The sequence below is a fragment of the Prosopis cineraria genome, unplaced genomic scaffold, assembly GCF_029017545.1.
Source record: "Prosopis cineraria cultivar Desert tree isolate PC_DT_omini unplaced genomic scaffold, ASM2901754v1 PC13, whole genome shotgun sequence".
Classification (NCBI taxonomy): Eukaryota; Viridiplantae; Streptophyta; class Magnoliopsida; order Fabales; family Fabaceae; genus Prosopis; species Prosopis cineraria.
Genome location: NW_026555344.1, coordinates 3809586 through 3823225, shown reverse-complemented (window position 1 = coordinate 3823225; position 13640 = coordinate 3809586). Strand labels below are relative to the sequence as shown.

Below are 13640 nucleotides of genomic sequence, written 5' to 3'. Positions count from 1 at the left end.
CCGCCTGGTGCTTGGACGGACCGGCCCGTGTTTTGAAAGGTTATGTCTCGAGCCAAGAATCGTTCTCCTACTACAGCTGCAACGTATAACACAGTCGCTCATCGGTATGAGAATAAGATGGTAAAGTCTAACTCAGAAAATAAACATAATTAAACTAGAAGAGAATCCAAATTAAAATAAAACCGCATTTATAATTAACAGTAAAAAAAATCTTTGGAGATTTAATTTTTTTCCTTGCAGTAGGTTTTATGTTTATATTATTTTTATTTTAATCCAAATTAGAAGTGAATTTTGTTTTCTCGCAAAATTATATAGCTTTTTAAGCAAACTTTGATTTAGAATGGTTAAAACGAAATTTTCTTTCAATTAATCAGTCTTTTCATCCAAATTACATGTAAGGCGAATAATTGGTGATCATTGATATCATGGTACTAAAACATAAGAAAAGCATATATGCGATGTGATTGAGATGAGCCTAATTAACTTTCATATCAGTCGCCAGTCAATGTGTAAAAATATATTATCTTACGCAATCTTAACATAATAAATTATCTAAATAGATAATGCTCTCTCATCCTTTTAAATTATAAATAGTTTTAAAAAAAGTTCAACGTCTCAAAATATAAAAACTAAAAATTTTTTTATTAATAATACTATTATTTTCATTATATTTTTTCTTTAATATTCTTTGATAAATAGAGTATTAAATAAGAATTTTTTAAAAATTTATATTTTTATTTTAAAAAAGTAAAGTTATGAATTATATTTAATAAGTTTTATTAGTATATGTAACTTATCTAAAGATATTTTATAATTTGAGATGAAAAAAGTATATCATAACACAATGCATTATGATAAATATATGGTAACACAATGCATGGCACTTAAACAGACTTGAAAAGGGATTTTTTTTTTTCTGGTCAAAATAACACAAATTGTGGGATTCTGTAGCATTTATCATGTGATATACATATCGATATGTCAAAATACTATATTAAAAATTAGAAATGATTTTTTTGCCAACAAAAAAATAGTGCACATTAAAAATGCAACCCGATAATCTTTGTCCACTTGCGTTCCTCCGAATTATTTTGGCCTTCAAACAAACATTTTCAAAAGTTGAACCATATTTTTGTTGTGCAATTTAAACATTAAATTAAACTAGCTCCTCCTCCATATCTATAGTCTATCCACAAATTCACAATTAATGACATTTCCATGAATTAGATACTCCGACAAGAAACATTCAAGTTGATAGCTTCAATCCAGCCAGTGCAGTAATATCATGTCATAAATTTAAAAGCATCCATATCTATACGAGCATTTAGTGAATTTATTGCCACCGGGTGCAATGAATGGTGGCTAAATTATTGATGCGTCTGAAAAAGGAAAAAAAAATCAATTTTCCGTTATTAAATGCATAACTTTTAAAAGTATTTTCTCTTGCACGTGGCATTTTACCCTTCTCATATATAAAAAATAAAAAAAAATAAAAATAAAAAAAGTAATTAATGATACACACGTATATTTATGTGTGATTATAAAATGGACCATCAATTAATTCTAAAATGTAACTTCTTTTTTCCCATCTCATCTCTCCCCCCTAATCAATTATTCCTCACGTTTCTATTTATAGGATAAATTATTACTTTTAATTTATTTTTTATATAAATAAAATTATATTTTTTAATAAACATTTATTGTAAACTTATTAAATTAACCCTTATAATTTTATCATTCATAGTTATAAAAAACAATTAATCAAACTTGATTAACATAATAAATAAAAGGTACTGTAGTTCAATTTTTATTTTTAGATACAATCAACATAGTTAACTGATTTTTTAAAATTATGTGATATAATTTTTTTCTCTTATAAATATAAATGGAGGGAGTGTATATACTAATCAAAAATGGATTTTGAAAAGTTATAAAAATATTGGCATTTAACTAATTTTTTAATTAAAGAAAAGCAGATAACATAACCTTATAAAAGAACTGGAGAAAGTGACATATTGTAAAATAGATCAAGATTTTGATAAGCATAATGATTAAGCTCTGTGAACAGCAGAGATCAATATTTTCCTCAAGATACTACCACCAAAAGTAAATGGTAAGGCTCTCTCAACTAATTATTACAAACACAAAAATTGTAATTCAAACTTTTACTGAATTGTTTAAATGATATGGGACTCACAACTTGTGCTAACTTTAATTGGTAAATGCTCCCACATTTTGAGAAAAGTTTTGTAATGAAGAAAAGGAAGAATGCTGGCTCATAATTGTATGGAAGAAGTAGTTTGAAAATTAAGTTGAAGACTTCACAAGTCATGAAGGAGATCCATCAGACAGACAAAGACTATTTCATTTCCGTGCATATACATGCATGAGCTGTCCCCCAATTTTTTTTTTTTTTTCTTACTACGCCTTGAAGCCTACGGACCTCTGACCTGGTCCAATTCGCAGGCATATAGGCAATTGACTCCAATATCCAAAAGCATAAATCATTTAAGAAGTTTAGACGATTTTTATGTATTTTAAACATATAAATGTAAATCAACACTAACCATGTTAAATATTTTTAATTTGCCATGAATTGATTGCATTAGTTTATACTAATAATAAAATATATCCAGAAACTTATTTAGACTGCCATGCCAAAATATTTTTGTTTACGGCCTAAACTCATCATGCGTATATTCCTTTTAAAGTAATTACAAAAGAAAATGTGTACACAAATATGTTTTTACGGATCGAGGAACGACGATTGAGATATATAATGCTTTCTACTTACCTACAGTGGCGGAGTGAAAGGTTGTGCTTCCATCAACGACGTTTCTGTTTCCTGTGATGACAGTGTTGGTTCTTCCGTCTCCCACAAACATTATATTCGTCTTCTTCTTCGTCACTTCCACGTTCTCTCTTGTACACTCCTGCTTTTATTCTTATCACATACCTCGTGCTGCTCCCCTCTGGCGCCGCCGCCACCGCCTCCGCCACGGTCCTGTAATTCCCACTCCCGTCCGCTGCCACCACCACATTTGGAGTCACCGTCGGCGCCTGCAGAAGCCTCCTGTCTCCCGCCGATATGCCACTCCGGCCACCTTACCCCGTCCGCCGCCTCATCCACCTCCGTCAATTTTCTATTTCTCATCGACACTTCACTGTCCGTCATGTTCTTGATCATCGCCAGTGCGTTGCTGCACATGCGTTCCACGTGAAGTTGCCTGTCCATCAGCCCTTCTCTCACGTGTTTATCAGCGCCGTCGTGGGAAAACCCGTCCAGGCAGGTCTCTTGGTTGGTTATGGCGGCGCTGATGAGAGTCTTGAGGTCGTCGGCGTGATGACCGGAGTCTTCGAGGTCGGCGATGGCTCGGTGAAGCTCGTCCAGGGTGTTGTCAATCGTTTCTAAGCAATCGTGAAGAGCGATTTTCTCTCTCTTTGTGAGGCCTTTTCTGGTTTGGAGCTTCCTGACGTTGAAGTAGTTGTGTTGTGCGGCTCTGATGGTAATGTTGAGGGATAGTTCTATGATGTCTTTGTGGGTGGAGACTTTCCGAGCGAAGCCGGGTTCAGTGACGATGGCGGAGAAGCAGAGATCGGGGTACATGGTGGAACTGCAAGCGCTTTTGACAATTGCGTGTGCCATTCTCGAATGGACATTGTGGAGGCCATCGCCGGAGTTTTTGCGGGAGTTAACTCCGACGGAAACGCCGACAATGGCGGAGACAAGGAGCAGAGTAGTGAGGGAAGCGAAGAAGAAGAGCTTCTTGTTCTTCTTTGACATGGGAATGTGGTTGCCGGAATCCAGTGTTCCGGCGGAGACTTGGTTAGTTTTGCTCATAGGTGGTCAATGCAAGAGTTGACAAAATGGAGTTTTGGTAACAGAAGGAGTTGATGTGGCCAGTTTAAGGAGAAGAGATAAAATGATTTATGTAGCAAAATATTGGAGCACAACACGCAGCTTGGAACTGTCGGTGGCTTTTTAACTGCCAGTATAAGTTGGTACATACTAAATTCGCAATATATATAATTTTTTCATGAATTATAATTTTTAATTTAATTAAAATAGCAGTAGCAAGATTAAATTAAAATAAATACACAAAATGTGTAGCGAAGGAGATCAGATAAGGTGGAAGGAGTGAAAATGAGCGGATGAGAAGTTGAGAGTACCAATGATATATATGACTATTGAATGAGAGTTTTTTTTTTTAATAAGGGCATTTCTCTGACAGATCTTGTCTTTTCTGAACATGATGTTTTTCATACTCATGACAAGTTAAAACAAAAAAAAAAAAGTAAAAAAGGCGCGGGGGATTAAACTCTTGACAACATGTTAGAGGAACGATATGTAAATTTCAAGAGAATTAATTAATTTAAATTAAATTTTAAAATGTTAAATTTAAAAATGGTAAGTTTTTAATTTTATAATTTTATTATGATAAATTTATAATTTATGTCCTAAATTTTAAAATAATTAAAAAATAAATAAATTTATTTTTATTAAAATTTAAAACGTAAATTATAAATTTATTACAGTAAATTTATAAAATTGAGAGTTAAATTTATAAATTTTTAAAATTTAATATTCAAATTTAATTTAAATTAATTAGTCACTCTGGACCTCTTTATCGCTCTTCCTACTTGATAATTATTGCTTGATCAAAAATATTTATTTATTTTACACGAAGAGAGAGGTTATTCATGAGTTGCCCGCAAGAAGGGTCGGGCATGAAATCAGTAGGGCCAACAATGTGGGGTCATATTGTCTGTGCTGATTTGTTGACCATAAACCAAGCAAAATCAAGGATGCTTTAGGCCCTACATCCACCTTATGATCCATTCTCTCAAAATAAAATAGGAAAAATATCAATAAAGGTTTTTTGATCAGACTTATTTTTAATCAAAACTTTTAAATTTTTAAAATATCACTGTAGTCTAGAGGCCCTAATTTGATATTAAATTTTTTTAAAAAAATGACAAAATTGGCTCTCATTTATATCAATATTAGAAATGTCTTGCCTTATTTGTTCATTTTCTTAATTCACTTGTTCATTTACTCATAAAATGTTATTTATTATGTTACTTAACTTGTTTATTTTTTTAAATGAAATCAAGTGAAAATCTGATAATGAACAAGTGAAATAAGGTAATGAATATCATTTATAAGTAAATGAACAACAAGTCATCTTAAGATGATTTAAACACCTGAAATGAAATCAAGTAAAATAGAGCAATCAGCAAGTGAAGTAAAGTAATGAACAACAATTCGTAAATAAATAAACAATGTAGAGGTAATAAATAACATTTTATAGGTAAATGAACAAGTAAAATAAGGTAGTTATGATATTAATTTAAATGAAGGGTGATTTTGTCATTTCTCTCAAAAATTTAATATGAAATCAAGATTCCTGAACTATAGTAATATTTTAAAAGTTTAGGAGCTTTAATTCAAAATAAGTCTGGTCAAGGGGTCTTTAAAAAATACCATATCATCTATGTCTTGCCCAATTACAACTCACATACCATGAATCCACATAAACTAATTATATACAAAACGCTTTCACATTTTAATTGTATTATTTATGTAGTGGTCAAGGTATATTTTTCTCATTTAGTTAAAAATTGATCCTATTAACACTATCAAAAGCCCTTAACTATTTTAACCATTCAGGCATTTGGATCAACTAATAAAAGGATTCATCTAATTTAATAAGAGATCTTTAGTTTAAGCTCTGAGTATATGCAGCAACAATTAAATTCTTGGGGGTTATAACCACTAGTTGTCAACTAGTAGGGCCACACACATTGCTCGAAAGCCTGATCCTGCTTGAGCCATTCAAATTCGAAGCAAAACAGGCCGGGTACTGAAGAGGGGTCAAACCTACCCTAACAAACCCGGTCAGAACATATGCCATTTTTTGTTTTTTAACTTTGTGAATAATATTTATTTTAAGACATTATTTTTTGTTGAGAGTTATCATGAACTATATTATTTTTAAGATTTTTTGAACATTTCTTATTATTAAAATTTTTTAATATCTTCCAAAATTCAAAATTTGTTTTTAACTTAATATTATATAAAAATAATTATAGTTGTTGATCTACGGAATTAAAAAAGCTACTTTTGATTATGATTAGTTTTATAAAGAATATATTTTAAATGATAATATTTATATATTTTTCAAAGAAAATTTTTGATATATCTTTCAAAAAATTATTTCCAAATTTTTTGAGTTGTTCGAGCAAATCCAACTCAAATGTACACTCGGGCATAAGGTTGGTTTGAATTGTACATTAAGTTAGGCACTCGGCAAGGATAATGCCTAACCCCACCCTATTCATATGGGGCCTTATCAACTAGATTAGTCTAAGCTAAAGGTTTGAATATTGAAGCTCATAAGGGGGGAAAAAATCAAAAAGGCTTTAACTATTTTGAGCGCTAAGAAAAAAGGTCATGGAATTTAAATCTTATAAGCATTAACTTAATCCCCCCGAAGCTACCACTTTACCATGACAAAAATTTATCAGCGCCACTTGATCAATAGACCAGTGTTTTGAAGAAGCCGAACGGAAAGGCAACATTGATTTCACGGATTTGGATTTGGTGCGTGTTCTTAGTATAGGCATTGAGTATCCTTTTTATCTAAGTCATTGAAATCTCAATTTAAATAAACTCACTCATTTATTAATTTTTGATGGAGTGTGATTTCAATTGCTTAAATAGGATAAGCACTTAGTGCCTGTACGACGGTACGTAGGGAATCCAGTCTGTTTGTTTCTCTAGCCATTACTTGTTTGTTTAGTGCTCCTTCGTTTGCTGCTATTTAATTTATGTGTATCTGAACCTCGTTATGCTTTGATGGTGTGAAGCTTTTTTGCTGGTTAAAAAAATAAAAATCGGCAGCTTCATGTGTGAACCTTTTGACAGACAAGGAAGCAAGTTCAATATATATATATATATATATATTTAATTAAAAAAGATACTCTTTCAATTACAGAGCCAACGGGGTAGGCAGATACTTTTTTATAGAGGCTTATAACAAATTAAAGATTTCATTGATCTGGGCTAGCAACACTATACATATAGTACCGAACTCAAACCCAGATTAAGTTAACCTTGAGGGTATAAATGAAATTAAAGTCCAAGGGCATATGGAAACCCAGTAGAGGCCAACCAGGTTGAGCCAGAAATGAAGCTTCCAGGAGTGAAAGTTAGAGCTTCGGAAGCACTGGTAATAACCCTAAAGCCTTGCCAATGAACTCTTTGAGAAGTATTAGCACCAGGTCCAGTGTTCTGATACTCGCCATAGAACAGAGTGTCCAATGCAAACGTCCCATTCCAAGCCAACCACCCAGCTGGGTTTATTATATCGCTTATATAACTCTCCATTATCACTGTCCTCGAGTATTCCTTCCATGGCCTACCAAGGTACGATTCCACGCTTCCATTCGCTGCCTCCAGACTCTGCATATATATACATGCATCATCAAAGATTAATGATATACTTTCTTCTTTTGATTATCAAAAATGTGTAATCTGCATAATACCTGAGTGGCTCTGATGGTGCAATTTTGGATGACAATGCCGGTGTTCTGGTTGGGGTCTACTCGTCCTTGTGCAGTGACTACGTTCTTCTGTCCTGATAAGGGAAGCCGAGCTCGGAGGTCGCAGTATTGGAACACGACAGCGGAATTGCCAAAGATGAAGTCGACGGTGCCTTCGACGAGGCAGTTCACGAAGAACTGCCGATTGATCCGGACGTAGAGAGTGTCCTGGTATCCAAGAAAATTGCATCTGTAGAATGCTGAGAGATCGCCTTCCACTCTCAGAGCCACCGCTTGGTGCTTCGTCGGACCCGCCGTGTTCTCGAACGTTATGTCTCTCGCCAAGAATCCATCTCCTTCTATCGCTGCAACACACCCGCACCCACATGCTTATTATAATATTTAATTACCTTGATGTTTAGTATCAGTGTGTGTGCACGTATTATGGCTTACCCACTGTGGCAGAACTATAGGTTGTGCTCCCGTCAACAACATTTTGGCTTCCTGTGATGATAGTGGTCGTTGCTCCATCTCCCACAAACATGATATTCGTCTTCTCACTCGGCACTTCCACGATCTCACTGTACACCCCCGCTTTTATACTTATCACATACCTGGTGCTACTCTGCTCCGGCGCTGCTGCCACCGCCTCCGACACCGTCGTGTAGTTCCCGCTTCCGTCTGCTGCGACCACCACATCTGCATCCACTGTTGAAGCTTGTAGAAGCCTACGGTCTGCCGTCGAAATCCACTCCGGCCACGTAATCCCATCCTCTTCCTCTACTTCCATCATTTTTCCGCTAGTAATGGAATCTTCAGTGTCGGTCATGTTCATGATCATCGCCAACGCGTTGCTGGACATTCGTTCCACGTTCAAGTGCCCGTCCCCCAGTCCTTCCCTCACGTTCCTGTCCTTGTCATCGTGGGAGAATCCGTCCAGGCAGGTTTCTTGGTCCGTTATGGCGGAGCTGACGAGAGTCTTGAGGTCATCGGCGTGATAACTGGAGTCGTTGAGATACGAGATGGACCCGCGAAGTGCATAGAGGGTGTGGTCAATGATCTTCAAACAATCTTCAAGAGCGGTTTGAGCTCTCTTTGTGAGGTCTGCTCTCGTTTGGAGCTTCTTGAGGGAGACGGAGTTATTCTGTACGGCTCTGATAGTGATGTTAAGGGACAGTTGTATGACGTCTTTGTGCGAAGAGACTTTCTCGGTGAAGCCGGGTTCGGCGGCAATGGCAGAGAAGCAAAGTTCAGGGTACAATGCGGAACTACAAGAGACTTTGACGACGGCGTGTGATCGGGTGAAAGGAACATTGTCAGTGCTAACTCGGACGACAATGGCAACAGTAATAATGGAAACGAGAAGCAGAAAAGTGAAGAAGGCCAAGTAGAAGAGCTTCTTGTTCTTTTTGGACATGGGAATGCTCTTGCCGTAATATTGGGATATTCCGGCGAAGGCTTGTTTTACTTTGGTCATGAGTGATGGTTTGAGTTTTTAATTACCTGCAGAGAGCAAGAAGCTAAGCTAGTGGGAGAGAAGAAAATTATACAGTATAGAAGCAAGTCCACACGTGCCCATGTGTGTCTGTGTATATATAGATAGATAAAGATAAAGTACGTTTCATCAAGTATTTTGGACCCAAAATGATTTTACCTGTTATAGTTTTTTGGCCTCCTTAAATTTAGTTATTAGAAATGGAAGATGCCTTTCACGAGTTTGATTTGCTGCAGAACAAACTTTTTTAGAAGATGCTGAAATTGACTTACAATACATTTAAGTTTCTATTTCAAGAGTGTCCTTGAGAAAATAAATTCAGATCAAGATAGATGGAAAAGAATACTATCTTCTTTCGGAGGTAATCTCCTCTGAGTGATACCATGCGATTTAAGAATGCGACATTCAGTTCCTCAGCATATTTGGCCCAAAAAATAATTCCTCAACTCAATCATTATCACACTCCTTTTGTTTTAAATTATAAAATACTTTTATAAAATATTCAACATTCCAAAATATGAGATACTTTAATAAAAATAAAGTTTCATAAATGATAATTTTTCAATATTATCCTTTTCATATGTTTCCTCTCTTCAATATTTCTTTATCAATGGAGTATTAAATAAAGGGTAATTTTAAAAATTTTTATTTTGTCTTGACAAAGTAAGGTTGTAAAGTATATTTAATGAATTTTATTGATATATAAGATTTTATCTAAAAGTATTTTATAATTTGTGACGGAGGAGGGGTATGATCTTTTTCACCCAAATACATTTATAGAAATGGCAAATTATGTGCTAATGCTAAAAAATGGAAAGATACAAGGACGGATATAGCAGTTTCTGATTTAAGAATTACAACATATTCTTTCCTAACGAAATTAGAAAAGGAAAATATTTCATTACTTTAATTTTTATCTCTCTAGCGTCTTGCAATTTAAAAAAAAAAATCTTCGAATATTCAAGATTCTTCGTGTAACTGATCTGACAAATTAATACTAAAAATGGAAAAATCCATCTGAGTTTAATATTACTTCGTTTGAATGGTTCGTTTTTTATTAGTTATTTCATTGAAATTAGTGAAGGATCGGATGAGTTTGGTTGGAAGCTAGCTAGGTTCACATTGATACGTCTATTAGGTTTATGGTAATTGGCCACAGAAACAGAGACTCCGTATGGTCATCACTTTGTTTTTCTTTCTACGGGCAAAAGGAGTAGAAAGATACATAAACACTGAAGAATGTTGGCTCGACTAAATATAAGTAATTTCCCAATCGACACGCAAAGGCACTTTTCGTCTCCTAATATTTTAGTATATTGGTTATTTTAATCTTTATTTATTTTAGCATTTCTATCAGCATTATATTTTTTATTTGTCGGTGAGAACCATCAAGATACTGGGTCACATTGGTTCAAAATGAACCATACTGTATTTAAGCAACTAGAACCCCCTTTACTCTATTAATCTGGAGATGTAGATAGAACGTTGATCGTGGAGTGCTAAGGGCCGGTTTGTTTTTCCCACCACTATCACTTTCTAAAGCGTTTTTAGAAAGTGGAAAATCGTTTGGGTATTCAATTTGATTCCAAATTAATTTTTGGGAAGTACTTCTAAAATGCCCTTGAATGTGGATTTGATGAAAGCAATATGGAGAAGCTTCTGAAATGTAATCTCCCTAATTTTTTATATGACCATGCTATCTTTAATATCTAGGTGTATGTAAGCTCATAATTAATTTGATATATATAAATGTATTTGAATATTTTTAAAAATATTATAGTTTTGGATTCATAATTGATATATATAGTGAGTGTTTAGATATTTTTTTTAAAAAAAATATGATTCTAGATTTATAATTGATTTTAATATATAAGCCGGTATTTGGATATATTTTAAAAAAACTATGGTTTTGACATCTAAAATTGATTTTAGAGCTTATCCAAGCATGTACTACCTAATATTGGGCATGAGAAAAACAAAAACACTAATTATAGAGTTACAGCAAATTATCGACAGTTAATAGACTAATAAGGATGAGTATTGAGGGAGAGCATGCATGGAGAGGATATCCAGACGCGCGCGCATATATAAATACACGCAACAAAAGTGCACTTGTTTACTTTTGGATGGACATTGAGGTGCATTCGAGCTTTTATAATTTAAAAATCAATAAAAGATAATTTTATCATGTTATTAAGGTTGGAGGATGCCTTCATGAGTTCGATTACCTGGGGAGCTTTTTTTAGAAATTGAATTTGATTTTTGAACATTTAAATTTCTATATAAGATTGTCCTTGATAAAAAGTAAATTCATACCAAAATATAAATAAAAATAATATTATATCTTTCCTTGAAGTAGGCTGTGAATAATTTCATGTAATTCAAATTGTGTCATTTAATTCCTTGTTATTTGTTATGTGTTGGGACTAATTACTATCAATTGATGTTCTCATATTAACATATTTTTATTATGCTTAAGTGTGAGTGCGTTTAAGTTGATATATATATATATATATATATATATAGGATATTCAATGAGATGTTCATTGAGATGGATAAATTTGGATGGATCCATTTCTAGCAACACCTTTATAACTTTTGCTGTACAGTTTGGTGCAAGAGGCTTACTGAAGGGATATAGATGTTAACCTAGCATCATGCACTGATTTTTTGGTATAGCAAAGGCCAAAGCTAATGTTCACACCCAAACTCACATACAAGACCTGAAGAACAATAGGCAGGCCCATGTCATTTTGAGTGTTATCGATGATCTAAACTCTTGATTGGAGTTTCTATATAGCATCTGGTTTTGCTACACATGTTGGAAATTTCAACCTTGTAAAAAACACATCCTTTGCCCAAGCGGAACCTTTCTAGAACACATGCATGGCTCTCTATGCTTGGGAACATTTCTCCTCATCCTAGGTTCTCTGCACATCTCTATGTTGTATAACATTTATTTGCTTATAGATATTTTGGCATTAACCTTCATGACACTAGCTATTCCTACTAGGTTCTTTGTACTCTAACACCACTTGTTAAGAATAAGAAGTAACTACCCAAATACAAAGGAGATAACACATGAGCAAGATGTAATGTTATTCCATGGCTCTTGCCTATTTGTTCTTTCTTCCTATTTTTTAAGTAGTTGCTCCCCATTCTTAAGAATGTAACATAATAAAATTTAGAGCAACACCAAAAAACATTTTAGGCTAGAGTTGTTGTTGGAAATCAAAAGTAGCTAATTGATATGGTATCAATCCGCGTGTTTCCTAATTATAGTACAATTGTCGAGGGGCAAGGGTAGGTGCTCTATGATGATATATAGGAATTATAGTACATATGAATTAGTACAATTCTACCATGTACACATATCTAAACCAAATGAGTACATGCCCTTCATCTCTTCTTTTCATTGAGCATTGAGCCACAACAATATAAAGAGGTTTTTGACCTACCATTTTATCACTCATTTCCTTTAAAGCTTTACTTGCTTGCTAAGGAGTAGAACAAGCCACAAAAGCAAAACTTGCTATGTCTAAGTGAATCACGCATAACCTTGCATGATGTAATAGTTTAAATGTCAAAAGTAGCTCCTTCAGTTTGTCATCATTAATATTGTCATCAAGACTTTTCAAGTCTAGATTAACACCTTATAATTTCTTAGACCAACTAATTCTTTCGTGCTCAAATTTGGGTATCAACTCTACCTTTCCTTTTGCTTTCTTTTAAGCTCTCCCTATATATATGTAATAGCACGGCCCTCAGCCCCTTATGTTAGCGAAAGCGGTGGTGGCAGGTGTCCCCTCACGGGCCCACGTGTGACTTTCCCTACGGTAGTATATGGGTTATTCTTTACTCCACTAAAAAGGTCTTTTAGAACCTTTCAAGGATCGAGCCCCCAATATCTTCTGCCTTAGTGAGGTTGTGGCCAATCCTGGTATCATTGAGAGGTTGAGGTTGAGGGCTCGATCCCTGAGGTAGAGGTTGGAGGTTCGAGTTTGAGAAGGCTCAAAAACATATTTTTTATATAACAGCATAGCTCCTTTTACGCTGGCAAATACGGTAGTGGCACGTGTCCCCTTACGGGCCCACGTGTGACTTTTCTTATAATAGTACATGGGTTATTCTTCACTTCACCAAAGAAGTCTTTTAGAATCTTCTCAGGGATCGAGCCTTTAACCTCTCCTACCTTAGTGAGATGGGGTGAGGACTATTACATATAATACCTTGTCATCATTGATAGTGATTCCATTTAATAACCTCTTAATTGTGTTAGTTGTTGATTCAAGGCTTTAGAAATTAACAAACCAAACAAATATAGACTTCCTATTTGTTCTTTCTCTGTTTTGGGTTTTGCTTCTTGTTTTGTTTTATTTTTGCATTTTGACAAGTGGCACCGAAGCTTAATTTCATTTGACACTTGTGAAAAGATGATGTTGAAAGCTTGTAATTGCATGCCATTCAAAGTTAGGTTGTGCAAATAACTCTAGTTTTGCCAAAGAATTTTTGTGCACCATCTTTTAAAGCAAAAAAAATTGGGGTTGCCTTAGTTAGATGGTGGAGAATTGATGTTTTTGGTGTCTTTAATATAAAGAAG

At 34.4% G+C, this 13640-nt stretch overlaps 1 protein-coding gene and 1 pseudogene across 1 annotated transcript; both read right to left on the bottom strand.

Annotated features, from left to right (window-relative positions):
- LOC129290927 (pectinesterase 1-like) overlaps positions 1-3940 on the bottom strand; it is a 5102-nt pseudogene extending 1162 nt beyond the window's left edge.
- Positions 3941-7135: 3195 nt separating this feature from the next.
- LOC129290165 (pectinesterase-like) lies at positions 7136-9031 on the bottom strand. Its single transcript, XM_054926872.1, has 3 exons — positions 7999-9031; positions 7549-7910; positions 7136-7465 (listed from the first exon to the last, which is right to left on the bottom strand). Exons 1-3 carry the CDS (start codon positions 9020-9022, stop codon positions 7136-7138), a joined length of 1716 nt encoding a protein of 571 aa, XP_054782847.1. The 5' UTR covers positions 9023-9031.
- Positions 9032-13640: the final 4609 nt, after the last annotated feature.

Excerpts from the sequence above, each read along its gene's own strand:
- LOC129290165 (XM_054926872.1), bottom strand. The coding sequence starts at position 9,022 with ATGACCAAAGTAAAACAAGCCTTCGCCGGAATATCCCAATATTACGGC. Across the intron at positions 7,911-7,998 it reads CTATAGTTCTGCCACAGTGG|CGATAGAAGGAGATGGATTC; the intron begins GTAAGCCATAAT and ends GGTGTGTTGCAG. Across the intron at positions 7,466-7,548 it reads GCACCATCAGAGCCACTCAG|AGTCTGGAGGCAGCGAATGG; the intron begins GTATTATGCAGA and ends ATATATATGCAG.